The 12784-nt window shown below is 48.0% G+C and overlaps 1 protein-coding gene across 6 annotated transcripts in view; it reads right to left on the bottom strand.

The window, feature by feature from the left end:
* The window catches only part of LMF1 (lipase maturation factor 1), a 109277-nt gene that overhangs the window by 32684 nt on the left and 63809 nt on the right, over positions 1-12784 (bottom strand). For 5 of the 6 annotated variants that reach the window (XM_036021101.1, XM_036021104.1, XM_028529412.2 and 2 more), the window contains one exon: positions 388-453. The exons of the other annotated variant lie outside the window; for it this stretch is intronic. In XM_036021101.1, the coding sequence (XP_035876994.1) occupies positions 388-453 (66 nt within the window). The remainder of the gene's footprint in view (positions 1-387; positions 454-12784) is intronic. 6 annotated transcript variants of the gene reach the window in all.

The raw sequence follows: 12784 nt of genomic DNA, 5'->3' as shown, positions 1-12784 counted from the left end.
CCCCGTGCAGAGGCCGCAGTCAGCAGAGACAGGAACGTCTAGAGGGGCTGTAGCAGGGCCTGGTCCTGTGGTGGGTGGAGCGTGTCCAAAACCCTGGGCCACGGTGGGGAGGGGCCTGGGGGTCAGAACACAGTATGACTAGGGCCTGTCCTCCAGGAAGCTGAGACATGCCTGTACCCCCATTCACCGAGGCTGGGGGCTGGGCAGGACTGTGCACAGCAGCCGAGGACGTGGTGCCCGTAACCAGATGTTCCAGACCCACAACCGTGGTGGCCAGATGCCCCATTCTGCCGGCCTCAGCAAGTAGGACCCTGCCTCTCAGAGAAAGGAAGCAGGAAGGGGTGTCCAGTGGGCTGAAGGTTGTGTCAACACATCACCGCTCCTCACCTCGTAGTGGAAGTCCATGCAGGTGAGGTCTCGCCAGCACTGGTCTCCCCGGACCTTGATCAGACCCTGCCAAGGCAAGGAGAGGGAGCAACATGAATCAATTCCCCAGAATGGCAAGGACCCCTGGGGACAGGGGAACCACTACTGGGGGAAGAACCTAAGCTAAAAGGAACTTTAAGGGAGCCACAAATTTCATCTTACACCTGAAGTGATATAAAGGGTAAGATTTAAAGAAAGCTTCACAAGGCTCTAATGACGACAAGTCAGCAAATGCTATAGGGAAAAAGGACACTGGGTGCTGTTATAGCCGGTTCCTTCTGTGCTTTCTTTATAACTCAGTTGTCAGACTGTGAGCATCAGCACAGTGATACAATTGGAAGGCTTAAAAAATGGACAAGTTTGCAAAGCTACATACACCCAACCTTAGTCACACGTCTACAGATGCCAAGGAGGATGTGAAAGGGACAATGTTGTAATTGCTGTGATGACACACTATTCAGCAGCTCAGGTGGGCTGGATGAATACGTCCACCCGTCTCCCCGAAGGGTCACTGCTGTTTCATGGCCCCCAGGACTCCCTGGTGCCCGGGCCTGGGAGTGCCTCCAGGGGGCTGCTTTGCTGCCTGGTCCACTGGGCAAGTGGCTGCAGGGAGAAGGGACTCTGTTAACAGCCTGTGGGCGAGCTTCAGGGTGCTGGCTACCCACCCCAGCACCGTCGGCTCCCCCGCACCCTGCGAGGCTTCCAGGATGCCATGCAACGCCCATATCATGGCGGGTCTGCAGTTGCAGGGAGGACCGTCAGCTCACATGCCTGCCCCTTCCCCCCTAACAATCCTCTTTCTCTCCACGGTTCCTTCCTAAGTCAGAAACCAATTGTTCTCCCACCAGGAATAAAAACATTGCCTGAGATGCAGAGATTCAGTTCCAATTTCAGTCTCTTATGTAATAGCTGGATTAGAAAGTGAGAAAGAAACTGTGCCGATAAAGACACAACCCTGGAATGCAACTCAGCTTTCTCCTGTGATGGTGGTCTCTGCAGCTATGACCTCAGTTTCACCCTGCATCCATCCATCCATCCATGCGCCACCCAGGCTGCCCAGGACAGTATTCTGCACTAAAGGTGACTGACCCTAAATTTGAATCACGTCTGTGAAACACCCTGGTTGCGGCGCTGAGATCAGTGTTTGACTGCCTAACTGGGGGCAGTGGACAAGACTGGCTGGTGCATAAACCTGACCTTTACACATGGGAAAGACTCTGGGGCAGATGAGGGCTTGGAGCCAGAGACCAGGGTGTGAGCTGATGGGTCCTCTGGTGGCCATGCGGCCAGCAAGGCAGAATGACGGTTTGGGAGGTGGGACGTGTCCGATTCTGGACACGTCTGAAACATGGAGGATGCAGAACAGGCAGAGGGACTGGAGCTAGTGTGGGTGGAGAGCAGTCAAGACCTCTGACCTGGACCCCTGTGGGTGGTACGGACTCAGGGACCTCAAAAGGATCAGGGAGGAGAAATGTGGAGGGGGTTTTAGGGGCCACACGGGCCTCACACCTTGGTGGGACTGAACCCACCTGGCCTTCAGCTGCACCTGCTGCCTCTAATATCATGGAGCTATGGCACCAACTATGCTCCAAGGATAAGGATGAATGAACCACTTTGTAAAGCGGAGAGTCACATCTTTCTGGAAACTGGGTTTGCTTACGTCACAAAGTGCCAGAGACAACTTCCAGTCTGAATTTGGCCATATACAGTCACGTCTGCATGACAACAGAGCTTCAAAAAATCAAAAGTGCCCGATGACCTAGACCTCAGTGAGCCAATCCTGCCTGTGGCAGACCTGCTGGTTTCTGACAAAAATGTGCCCCTCGTCGTGCAGAGAACCTCAGCCATGAGGTCACACGAGGCTCCCTTGTGAGCACGGCTCCGCTCCCTGCACCCCTTCAGAATCTGAGAATGGTACTCTTTGGAGATTCAAACCAGGCGAAGAAGAAAAAAAACAAAATAATTAAAATGTCATTCAAACTCTAAGCTGATATAAGACACTTAAAAATCTGAGACATTCTTTCAGGAGCGGAGGATAATTATATTCCTCCCCATCTACTGATTTCTCCCTACAATGCAGATGTCAGATTTTCCACAGATTTTTTTTCTTCCAGAGTAAGTGTCAAAGGAACAAAGCCTTCTTTGAGACTTTTTTCAGCCCAAAATTAATTCTGAAAGAAAAAAATGGCACAGATAAGCCACTAACATGCAGACCCAAAGAGAGCTAAGTGACCCACAGCTGTCCATACAACCCCTGCTCTCAGCCTGGGACCGGAACGCCAGGATGCTGGAACTTTCCAGGGAGGCCGAGGCCATACAGGCAGTGGGCGGGAGGCAGGAGCATAGAGGCGGGAGCCTGAGGGCTGCAGATGGGCTCCTCTCTGAAGCTCAAGGGTGTGAGAACACTCATCTTAAAAACTCCCATTCAGAAACGGGAAATTCCAAGACCTCACACCACAGAACATCCATTTCTGTAAGGCTGCACGAGTCCCTTCACACCTGAAGGGGCGGGGGGGTCAGCACTACCAGGCCTGCAGCGAGGCCAGGGGCGACAGCACACGGATGCCAGGGAGGCAACCCCCCTCACGTCACAAGCACCTGCGCACCACAGACAGCTCTGCCTGCACTGCCTTAGTTTGAACATACACCTGTTCTATCATCATCGGGGGCCCCGCCTGCTCCTTTTCCACAGAGGGGACACCTCATAGACCCTGGAGCCCTGAGCACTAATGAGCGGCTCACAAGTGTAGAAGGACAGGCCATTGCTCTCATGAGCAGACATGGCATCTGGTGTGCCTCTCAGGGGTGATGGGGAGGCTGGGCCAGCAGGCGCCAAGACACCCTGGATTCTGCCCTGACCCAAGTAGCATGCCACTTCTCTCTATGGGAGCTGAGCTGGGCCCACAGCGCCCCATGTGCACCTTTAACAGGTGAGGGTACCCCATGTACTCTGTGAGGGGGACCCCATGTCTCAGGGCATGTGGTCACTGTTGCATTTGAGCGGCACTGCTTAGCATGCCATATGTTATGTTAGCAATCATAATAACTGAGCTGTCTCCGTATTTGAAGGGCCCCCGCCAACTAGTGTCATCACCTGGCCCCACCTCTTACTCTCCAGCGTCAGTTTGGTGGTGTCGGTGCTTTCTGACCCCAAGGTGAATAAGATAAAAACGGACCATCTACACCCACAACGGCACCCACTTGGACTGCAACGTGTGTGTGGGGGGATAAATCACTGCAGTCATATTTTGTGTTTTATTCTGCCTTCTCTCAAATCCTGGAGACCCTCTGAAAATTGCCGTCGTGACACCTGCCTGTGACAGACAGACTGTGAAACGGGGCTGCATGGAGTGGGTGGAAGGAATTGTCGCAGGTCCTTGGAAGCATTTAGGACTCTGCAACTTTCTAGACCACCAGGAGCTGAGTGGCTGTCTTCCTCCTGAAGGCAGTTCTGAGACAAGCAGCTGGAAATGGAGACACAAAGATGGTGCTGAGGAGGGAAGCCTGGAGCCTGTGTGAGCGGGGGGAGGGTGGGGGGGTTTGGGGGGGCGGGGAGGTGCTGCAGCTGGGGGTCATAGGTCAGAACGTTGCAGACATGTTTCCCAGAAATTCCCATGCTGCCCCCAGGCTGGAGTCCGAGGTCTGGTCTCCTGAGTGCTCCCGCAGGAAGGAAGAAAGCCCCTTTCTTCAGCTCTGCCCACACTAATGCAATAAAACAAATTGGGATAATTGCTCTCCTTGGGGAGTGGGGATCCCAGGACGGGTCAGGCTGGCCAAGGAAATGACAGCGACATCCGCTTGATTTGGGTCTTCATGGGGCATGTTGCATTCTGACACTTATTTCATTACATGTAATACGATTTTACTGGAGGTAATGTGATTCTAAGAAAGAGCTCCTGATTTCAAACTCTTATTTCTCCTTTAGTGACTTAGCTCCTTATTTTCTTCGCTAAACTTCCAGTACCTCCTGGGGCTGGAGCATCTCTGGGACACGCATAAGTGGGGCATGCTAACAAGTAAAGAGCTTACAATCACTCTGGGTCACCCGTTCCAATCAGCCCCCGGGCCTCCACGGGGAAGAGCAGAAATCCAAGTGCAGACTTGTTGAGCTTCTGTGTTAAAGCGTCATCTCAGCTGGAAAATTTCCTTCCCATCAGATGGAGGCTTGAACCTCAGGGTAGGAGCTGTGGAACCGATGGCCAGCCTGAGATCCAGGTGTGGCTTGGACATTGAAGCAGCAAGCAGCTATGGCCCCAAGCAGACACGGATGAGCAGGTACTCACTGCCACTCTGCCAGCAGGTATCACAGCTTCCCTTAGTCCCAGCAAAAACCTACACAGGGCTGGCTCCTGACTGCGTCCCAAACATGACCCCTGTCGAGGAGAAGGTCAGCAGTCTGTGCACCTGCCCTTCTCTCCAGTGCTGGGGTGCCCACAAGGCTCTCCCAACATCAGTATGACCAAGTCCCTCATTATCCCCAAGGTGTGCAGAGTTTATGGGGCTGTACCTCACAGTGATCGTTCCATGTGAAAAGCAAACTCATGCTGGTCTCTGAAGTCTGAGGGTTGAGTTTCAGTTTAAACAAAAGAAAATGCAAACCTTTAAGTACTCAGTTCAATGTGTTCTGGCTGCTGTATTCAATCAGATATCTAGTACCTTAAGCAAGATACAGATTTCAGTCCCATAGAATGTTCTCTGGAACCCCCTTCCAGGCAATTCCACGCCCTGCTGGTCAGAAAGCTGTGCAACCAGGCCCAGCTCTGCCTGCTCTGGGATCCCACACAGATTAACTCGGGCCCAGGTGCTCTTGCCCTGGGTTCGGACTGGTCATGATGAGCATGCTTCACGGTTCACCTGTGTTGCTACAGCAGCAGTTGGTTCCCTTCTACAGTGGCCCATAGTGTGCATGCATCACAATTTATCCATCCTGCTGACGGACATTTGGTTGTTTCCCCGGACTGGCAGTTACGAATAGGGCCACCATGGATGTGTGTGGCCTGTGTGGACGCAGATTTTCATTTCTTGTGGGCAAATTCCCAGGAGTGGAAGGTTGGCTTGGCTCACAGAGCAGGCACAAGTGTTGCCTTATAGGAGGCTGCCAACTGCTCTTCACTGCGATTGAACCATCTTACAGCCCACTGCTGATGAACCCCAGTAGGAATTCCAGCCCCTGCACACTCACCAGCATGGGGTGCTGACAGGGTTTTAAACTGGACCCTTCTTGTGGGTTAAAAGCTGTCTCAGAGGTTCCATGCACTGTCTCCATTCCTGTATCTTCCCTTGTCTTCAGGTCCTACGTTATTACCTGTGATCTGTTCATTTAGGATGTTAATTTTGGGTTGGACTATGCACGGCTAATATTCTTCCCAGTCCTTGACTTACCTATTCATTTTCTTAATTGTGTCTTTTGATGGTAGAAAATTTTAATATCGCCAAAGTACAATTTATCAATTATTTTCTTAGACAGTTAGCACTCTTTTTTGTGTCCTGTCCAAGAAATTTTTGTCTGCCTCAAAGTAATGACCTATGTTATCTTTGAAAAGTATTATGATTCTGGCTTTTATGTTTGTAAAAAAAAACTTTCCTTGCCCTACTGATTTGACTTAGTGCCTTTGTTGAAAATCAATTAAGTGTATCTGTATGAATGTGTTTCCGGGAGATATTCTTTTATGCTTTTTTTTCTAAGAACTTTATGGTTTTGCTTTTACATTCAGGTCCACGATGTATCTCAAATTAGAGTTTGGTAGAGATGAAACTGCAGTCAAAGCTCACTTTATTTTTCTATACAGATATCCAATGATTTCAGCTCTATTTATAAAAAATGACCTTCCTTCATCCACTGATTCCATACCTTAGTTTCATATCCATCAACAGTAGGGGTTGGGTCTGTTTCTGGACTCTATTCTCTTTTGCTGATCTGTTTTTCCAGCTTAGATCAGTATTATACTTCAGTTCTAAATTAAGCTGTAAAACCAGGAAGTGTAAGTCCTCCAACTTTGTTCTTTTTCAAGATTCTCTGTATTTCCATGTAAATTTTAGAATTGACATGTCAATTTTTCCAAAAAAGCCCCCTGGGAGTTTGATAGGAATTGGTTTTTTTAAAAATTAATACTTTGAATTTTATTGTTGTTGAAGTACAGTTTTCTGCCTCCCCCCCCCCCCCAACTATTGGAATTGCCTTGAGTCTATATATAAATTTGGGTAAAATGGACATCTTAACAACATTGAGTCTTCTGACCCACAAACATGGTGCATCTCTCCAATTATGTAGGCCTTTTAAATTCCTATCAGCAATGTTCTGCTGTTTTAATGTACATGTCTTAGGCCTCCTTAATTAGATTTATTATGAGGTATTTGGGGGCTTTTAATACAACTGTAGACTGTATTCTCATTTTACTTTCTAATGATTTCTTAATAGTATATGAAGTACAGTTATTTTCGACCCTGCAAATTTCAAGTACTCATTTGCTTTTTATATTCCCCTGGATTTTTCAAACACAACATGTCTATGAATAACAGTTTCGTTTCTTTTTCTTGTCTTATTGCACTAAGACTTCTGTACAGTGTTGAGGAGCAGAATGAGGAACAGACATCTGGGCCTGGGTTCTCACCACATGGCAAAGCTTCATCCTCGCCCTGAAGACCTGGTGTGAGCCGAGCTTTCACAGATGCCTTTGTCAGGCTGCGGAAGTTCCGTCTCAGACAGTCATGAGTGGGTGCTGAATAGCATGGTGTGCTTTTTTTTTTGCATTTGAGATGATAAAATGGTTCTTCATCTATATTCTGTTAGTATAGTGAATTGCATTAATTGATTTTCAAATGTTAAAACCACCTTGCATTCCTGAGATAAACCATACCTTTTTTTATTGCCAGATTGGATTTGCCGGTATTTTGCAGAGGGTTTCTATGCCTTTGCTCACGAGGGGTATTAGTCCCTACTTCTCTTTTTCTGACGTCCTCATCGGGTTTTGGTATTGCTCTTATACGGGTCACATAAAACAGTCCGGAAAGTGTTCCCTCTGCTATTTCCAAAAGAGTTTGTGCAGGGTTGCTGTTATTTCCTCCTTAAGCATTTGATAGATTTCACTGGTGAAGCCATCTGGCCCTACGCTTTCCTTTCTGGAATGGTTTTTGATTACAAATTCAATTTATTTAACAGGTATGGAGCCACTTAGATTTCCTGTTTCCTTTTGTCTCAGTTTCGGTAAGCTGCATTTGTCCATTTCATCTACATTGTTGAATTTATTGGCCCAAAGCTTTCATAATATCCCAGGTGACTCTTTATGGCAGGATCTCGGACGCAATTACCAGTTATTCGAGGAAAGTGTTTTCTCACGGTGCCCTTCAATCACAGCCTGGCTGCGGCTCCCAGCTCTGCTGAATTCTGACCTGAAAACTATAGTTCCTCTGGGCCCATATTTTCTGCATTTCAGATACGGCTTTATGTCTCTTGTGTTAACAAGACGGTAGGACAGTCTGCACACAAGGAGCTTCGCAAGGCCCCACTGAGGGTGCTGAGCCAGGTGTGAGCATGGAGCCGTGGGCGGCACAGGTGTTGAGCAATCAAGCCTCTGCCGACCGATGCCGGGGACTTGAAGCTGCCCGCATGGAAAATGTACCGGCCTCTTGTCACTGCCTTCTGCAGCCTGTAGGTTACTCGGGGGTCAGTGAAATGCATGGTCAGAAACGCTAATCCTCACATCAGCTTCTGAGAAGCGTCAGAGGCCCTTGCTCATGCCCGAATTTGCCATGTCTTGATTCTTTGTTCCTCCTTTTATGTTGTGTGGGGAAAAAAAAACCCAAAACAAAACGAACCTCCCAGATTCTATGGAAAGTAACCACACAGGATGATCTGATCATAAATTCTTAACTGGGCAGGTCATACTGGGTAGTCAAGTCCCAGGCATATAACTTTTTTCAGCAAAAGTCCTATTTCTGTCCTAAGCCCTGTCCATTGCTTCTGTGCATCTAGGTTAACACACCTTTGAAGTAAATATAACCACCCTCAAAAGAGCATACAATCTTCTTCACTATCCTGTAACCTAATCCTGCCTTGCCTTCTCCCACCTGCATGTCATCTCCCCGAATTTCATATGCATGCATGAGGCTGTGACACTGTCACTCTCTAGAGTACTTGAGATCTTGCTCCCTGGCACAGGTTGTTAACTTGGTTCGAACAAACTCTTACAGAAATTCTCTACAGGTTTAAATGTTTCTTATGTTGACAGTCGTATCCCTCCACTTACTTCATATAAAAACAACTTGTTCCAGCATAGCAAATATGCAAACTGAATGAAAACTGCTAATTTTAGCCGTGCTATTGCTCAATAAGAATTGAGGGCACTAGGTCTTTAACTCTTAAAATGTAAAGCTATAATAAAAACAGTTTACTATCAGGAAGACTGCAGTACAGGATGTTGGAAGGACTGCAGACAGAACATGCAGGACAATGAAAGCCACGCTAACATGCGCAGTGCAAGCAGAAGCAGCTGTGTCGAGGAGCCGGGTCCCTACAAGTGCAACACATCAGCAGTTGGGTTCTTGACATCGACTCTCCTTACTACCAACTCTGAAGAGCGTTTGGGCATCAGTTTCCCACTTGCCCTTGTTCAGGTTTGCACGTGCTCTGCAAGGTAATGCTTATGCCAAAGCAGGTTCCTCCAGAAAGAGGGAGATGGCAGCAAAGAGCTCTGCATATCTGCTGCTGCCAAACCTGATGCCCCGTACACACGCCCCCAGACGGAAGCAGGCAGAGGGGGTGGAGAGCCGGAAAGCGGGAGGTGCAGAAGAACTGGGCTTCGCTGTCTCAGTTCTCGGGGTGGGGCAAAGTGAAACCGCGTGGCCTCCCTTCGTACTGTCCAGGTCTGAGAACTCCCAGCAACAAGGGCACTGGCTCAATTCCCAGAATTTTAGCAACGGAGAGCTCGGCACCCTCAGAGCACACAGTTCATCAGCCTACCACAGCATGCCATAATCAAGGGCGGCTTTAGCTCCGAAAGCACCGTGTGGAAAATCCATTGTCTTCTCCTGCATGAGAAGCACAGGGGGTCAGAAGCAAAGGCTCTGGGCTCTGGCGACAGGTCTCTGACATGCTCTGCGGTAAAAACTTTGGCTGCTGTGAACTCAGTCACACACATGCACATACATATTCTGTCTTTATAAAAATTGAGATTAAGAAAAAAGTGAAAACTTTTCTTAAAAGCATAAAAACAACCTAACTTTAAATATGGTGATGCAGACATCTTTGCCATTTCCCATGTTTGCAAATGAAAGAGATGACTGAAATCTATGTGTTTAAAGCAGAATAGAGCCTAAAATTGGAGAAATATTCCAGAGCTCCCCCCCAAAACATCTCGTGTGTGTTTGCCCCATTCCAGTGGAAAGGCCCAGGTATGTGCCCTGAGCAGACCCGTGTCTTTGTTCTGAGGAAGGGGGCTGGATGGGTTCGCCTGGGCCCACAAAGCTGCTCTGTGCCACCCTCCCAGCAGCTTGAGGTAGGAGGACAGGGACACAGGAGCTTCTCCACCTTCTCGTGTGAGGAATGTGATGACTCCATGCTGCTTATAGCCTGGCTTCAGGATGCAAATTTACAAAGCCCCAGCCGCGGCTGGCCTGGAGCTGCACAGAGGGAGCCGAGGGGCACTCTGGTGCTGCATGAACCCTAGCTCCCGTCCAGTCGTGTCACCAGTGGGATGAACACCTTGCCTCCACCAGGCCATGTGGTGAGAGTTTGGAGCCGTTACGGCACCTATACATTAGTGGGCACCAAGAGCTAGAGGAGTGGAAACAGGATATCCCACCTCACCCAGCCCAGGCCCACAGCTGACACGGGGAGCTGAGGAGGAAGTCGAGTCCTGTGGGCCAGTTTTAAGCTGCAGCCTCTGGCCAGGCATATGGTCTTTCCAGGCTGTGAGGCCACAGGGTTTTTATCTGGCATTCAAGGAAGGACTCGGAGGGAAACCTGGCTCTGGATGGGTCTGTTGCTCTCCAGTTCTGCCCACAAAAAGATGTCTCTGCACCCCTGAAGCCCCCTGCTGCTGACCTCTTGTTAGATTTCCAAAACAATTGGTCCTGCCCTGAAGGGTGTGGCTGAGGAGCTCTGTGGATGTGCATGCTTGTGGGACCCTCACCCCATCAGCACACAGGACTTTTTCATCACCCTGCAAGTTCTTCCATGCGCCCTGTACCGCAGTCACTCCCCACCCTGAATCCCAGAGGCAATCACTTCCCTGCCTCTCCTGGCTCTAGAACTTCCTACACAAGGGCTCGTGTGGTGCACAAGCCGTGTCTGTCTTCTCACATTCAGCACGATGCCTGTGAGGTCACCCAGGTCTGTCACACAGTGAGGCCTATTTGCTCCTCTTCCTTACTGAGTGGTTGCCTTTGGGGGTGTTTGGCATAGGGTGTCCACTTTTCCTCCTGTTGGTGGGCTGTGGTTGGTTTCCAGGGCTTGGTGCACGTGGATGCTGCTGCTGTGAGCGTGTGCGTAAAAGATCTTTTGAGCACATGCTTTCATTTTTCTTGGGTGAATGCTGAGCAGTAGAACTACTGGGTGGTAGAGTGAGATGAGAGTAAGGTTACTTTTGTAAGTAACTGCCAAGCTGTTTCCCCACAATGCTGGTACCACATTACATACCCACAGGAGGGCAATGCAGCAGCTCTCTTCTTGTTCACATCCTTGCTGCTACGGACTTAATATTTGTGACCTCCCAGAAATCATGTTGAAGCCCTGGCCCCCCAGTGTGGCTGTATTTGGACTAATTAAGGTTAGATGAAGTAATAAGGGTGGGGACCCGATCCAAAATGATTTGTACACTTATCAGAAGAGACACCAGAGCTACTCTCTGTGCCGGCTCAGGACGTAGCAAGAGGGCGGCCGTCTGCAGTTCGGGAAGAGTCCTCACGGGGGTATCTTAGGCTTCCAGCCTCCAGAACTATGAGAAAATGAATGTTAAATGGCCCAGTCTGTGGAATTTTGCTAGAGCAACCCCAGAAACCTAAGACACACTCCAATACTTGCTTTTGTCAGACTTTAAAGTTAGCTAAGTCTTGTGGGCATGCAGTGGTACCTCACTGTAGACTTATTAGCATCTCCCTAACAGCCAACGAAGCTGAGCAGTTTTTCAAGTGCTTATAACAGCCATGTGTGCGTCTTCCTTTGTGAAGTGTTGAACTGTCTTTACTATTGAGTTTTTTTGGTTCTTCATGCATCCCAGGGAGAGGTTTTTAGCCAGATATGATGATATTGTGAATATGTTCTCCCAATCTGTGACCTGACATTATCAATGCTGTCTCCTGAAGAACAGACTTTAATTTTGATGAAGTCCAATTAATTCATTTTTTAATTTTATGGTTAATGTCCTCATGCTGTATTGTAAAAAATCTTTGCCTAACCCAAGACTACAAAAATATCCCTTTATGTTACCTTCAGAGTGTTACATGAGACAGTTTTGTATCTACAGTCCATCTCAGACTAATTTTGTGTCTGGTGTGGTGGAAGCGTTGGGTTTGTTCACCCCCATGTAGAAATCTAGGCATCCCAGCACAATTTGTTGAAAAGACTTTTCTTTCTCAATTAAATTGATTTTGTGCCTTGTCCCCCCAAAATTTGATGGTGATTTCAATGTGGGACTATTTCTAGACTTCTAACTGCTTCACTGACAAGCTACCACCTGGTGCCTACACCACACTGTCTCGCTGACCATGTCTTCTGGAAAGTCTTGAACAAGTAGTGTTACTCCTACAACTTGACTCTTACTCAAAATTGTTCTGCCTATCCTAGGTCCTTGGCTGTCCATCAATTTCTAAGAAGAAAATCCTTCTAGGATTATGTTTGGGGTTGTGCAAACTCTATAGATCAATTTGGGGACAACTGACAGTTCAGCAATATTGAGACTTCTGACTCACAAACATGGCCTACCTGTCTAAGTCTCTCTAAGTTCTCTCGGCTGTGTTTGGTAGCCTTTGGGATACAAGTGTTATACTTCTGTTAAAATGTCCTAAGTAGCTCTGATTGGTATGACTCAGTGGTTTGGGCGTAGTCCCATAAACCAAAAGGTTGCCGGTTCCTGGGTTGCAGGCCAGGTGCCTGGTTGGAAGTATGCAAGAGGCAACCAACTGATGTTTTTCTTGCATTGATGTTTCTCTCCTTTTCTTTCTCCCTCCCTTCCCCTCTCTCTAAAAATGAATAAATTAAAAAATTTTCCTAAGTAGTTTATCATTTGGGATATTATTATTTTTGCTTTATTTTATAATTTCATTAAAAAAATTTTGGTAGCATATAGAAATATTATTTTGTATACCAACCATGAATCTTGTACTTTGGTTAAATTCATTCACTAGTTATAAGGACCCTTTG

This window comes from Phyllostomus discolor, chromosome 3 (genome assembly GCF_004126475.2).
Source record: "Phyllostomus discolor isolate MPI-MPIP mPhyDis1 chromosome 3, mPhyDis1.pri.v3, whole genome shotgun sequence".
NCBI classification, from domain to species: domain Eukaryota; kingdom Metazoa; phylum Chordata; class Mammalia; order Chiroptera; family Phyllostomidae; genus Phyllostomus; species Phyllostomus discolor.
Note: the sequence above shows the minus strand (reverse complement) of the source record. Positions and strands in the feature narration are given on the sequence as shown.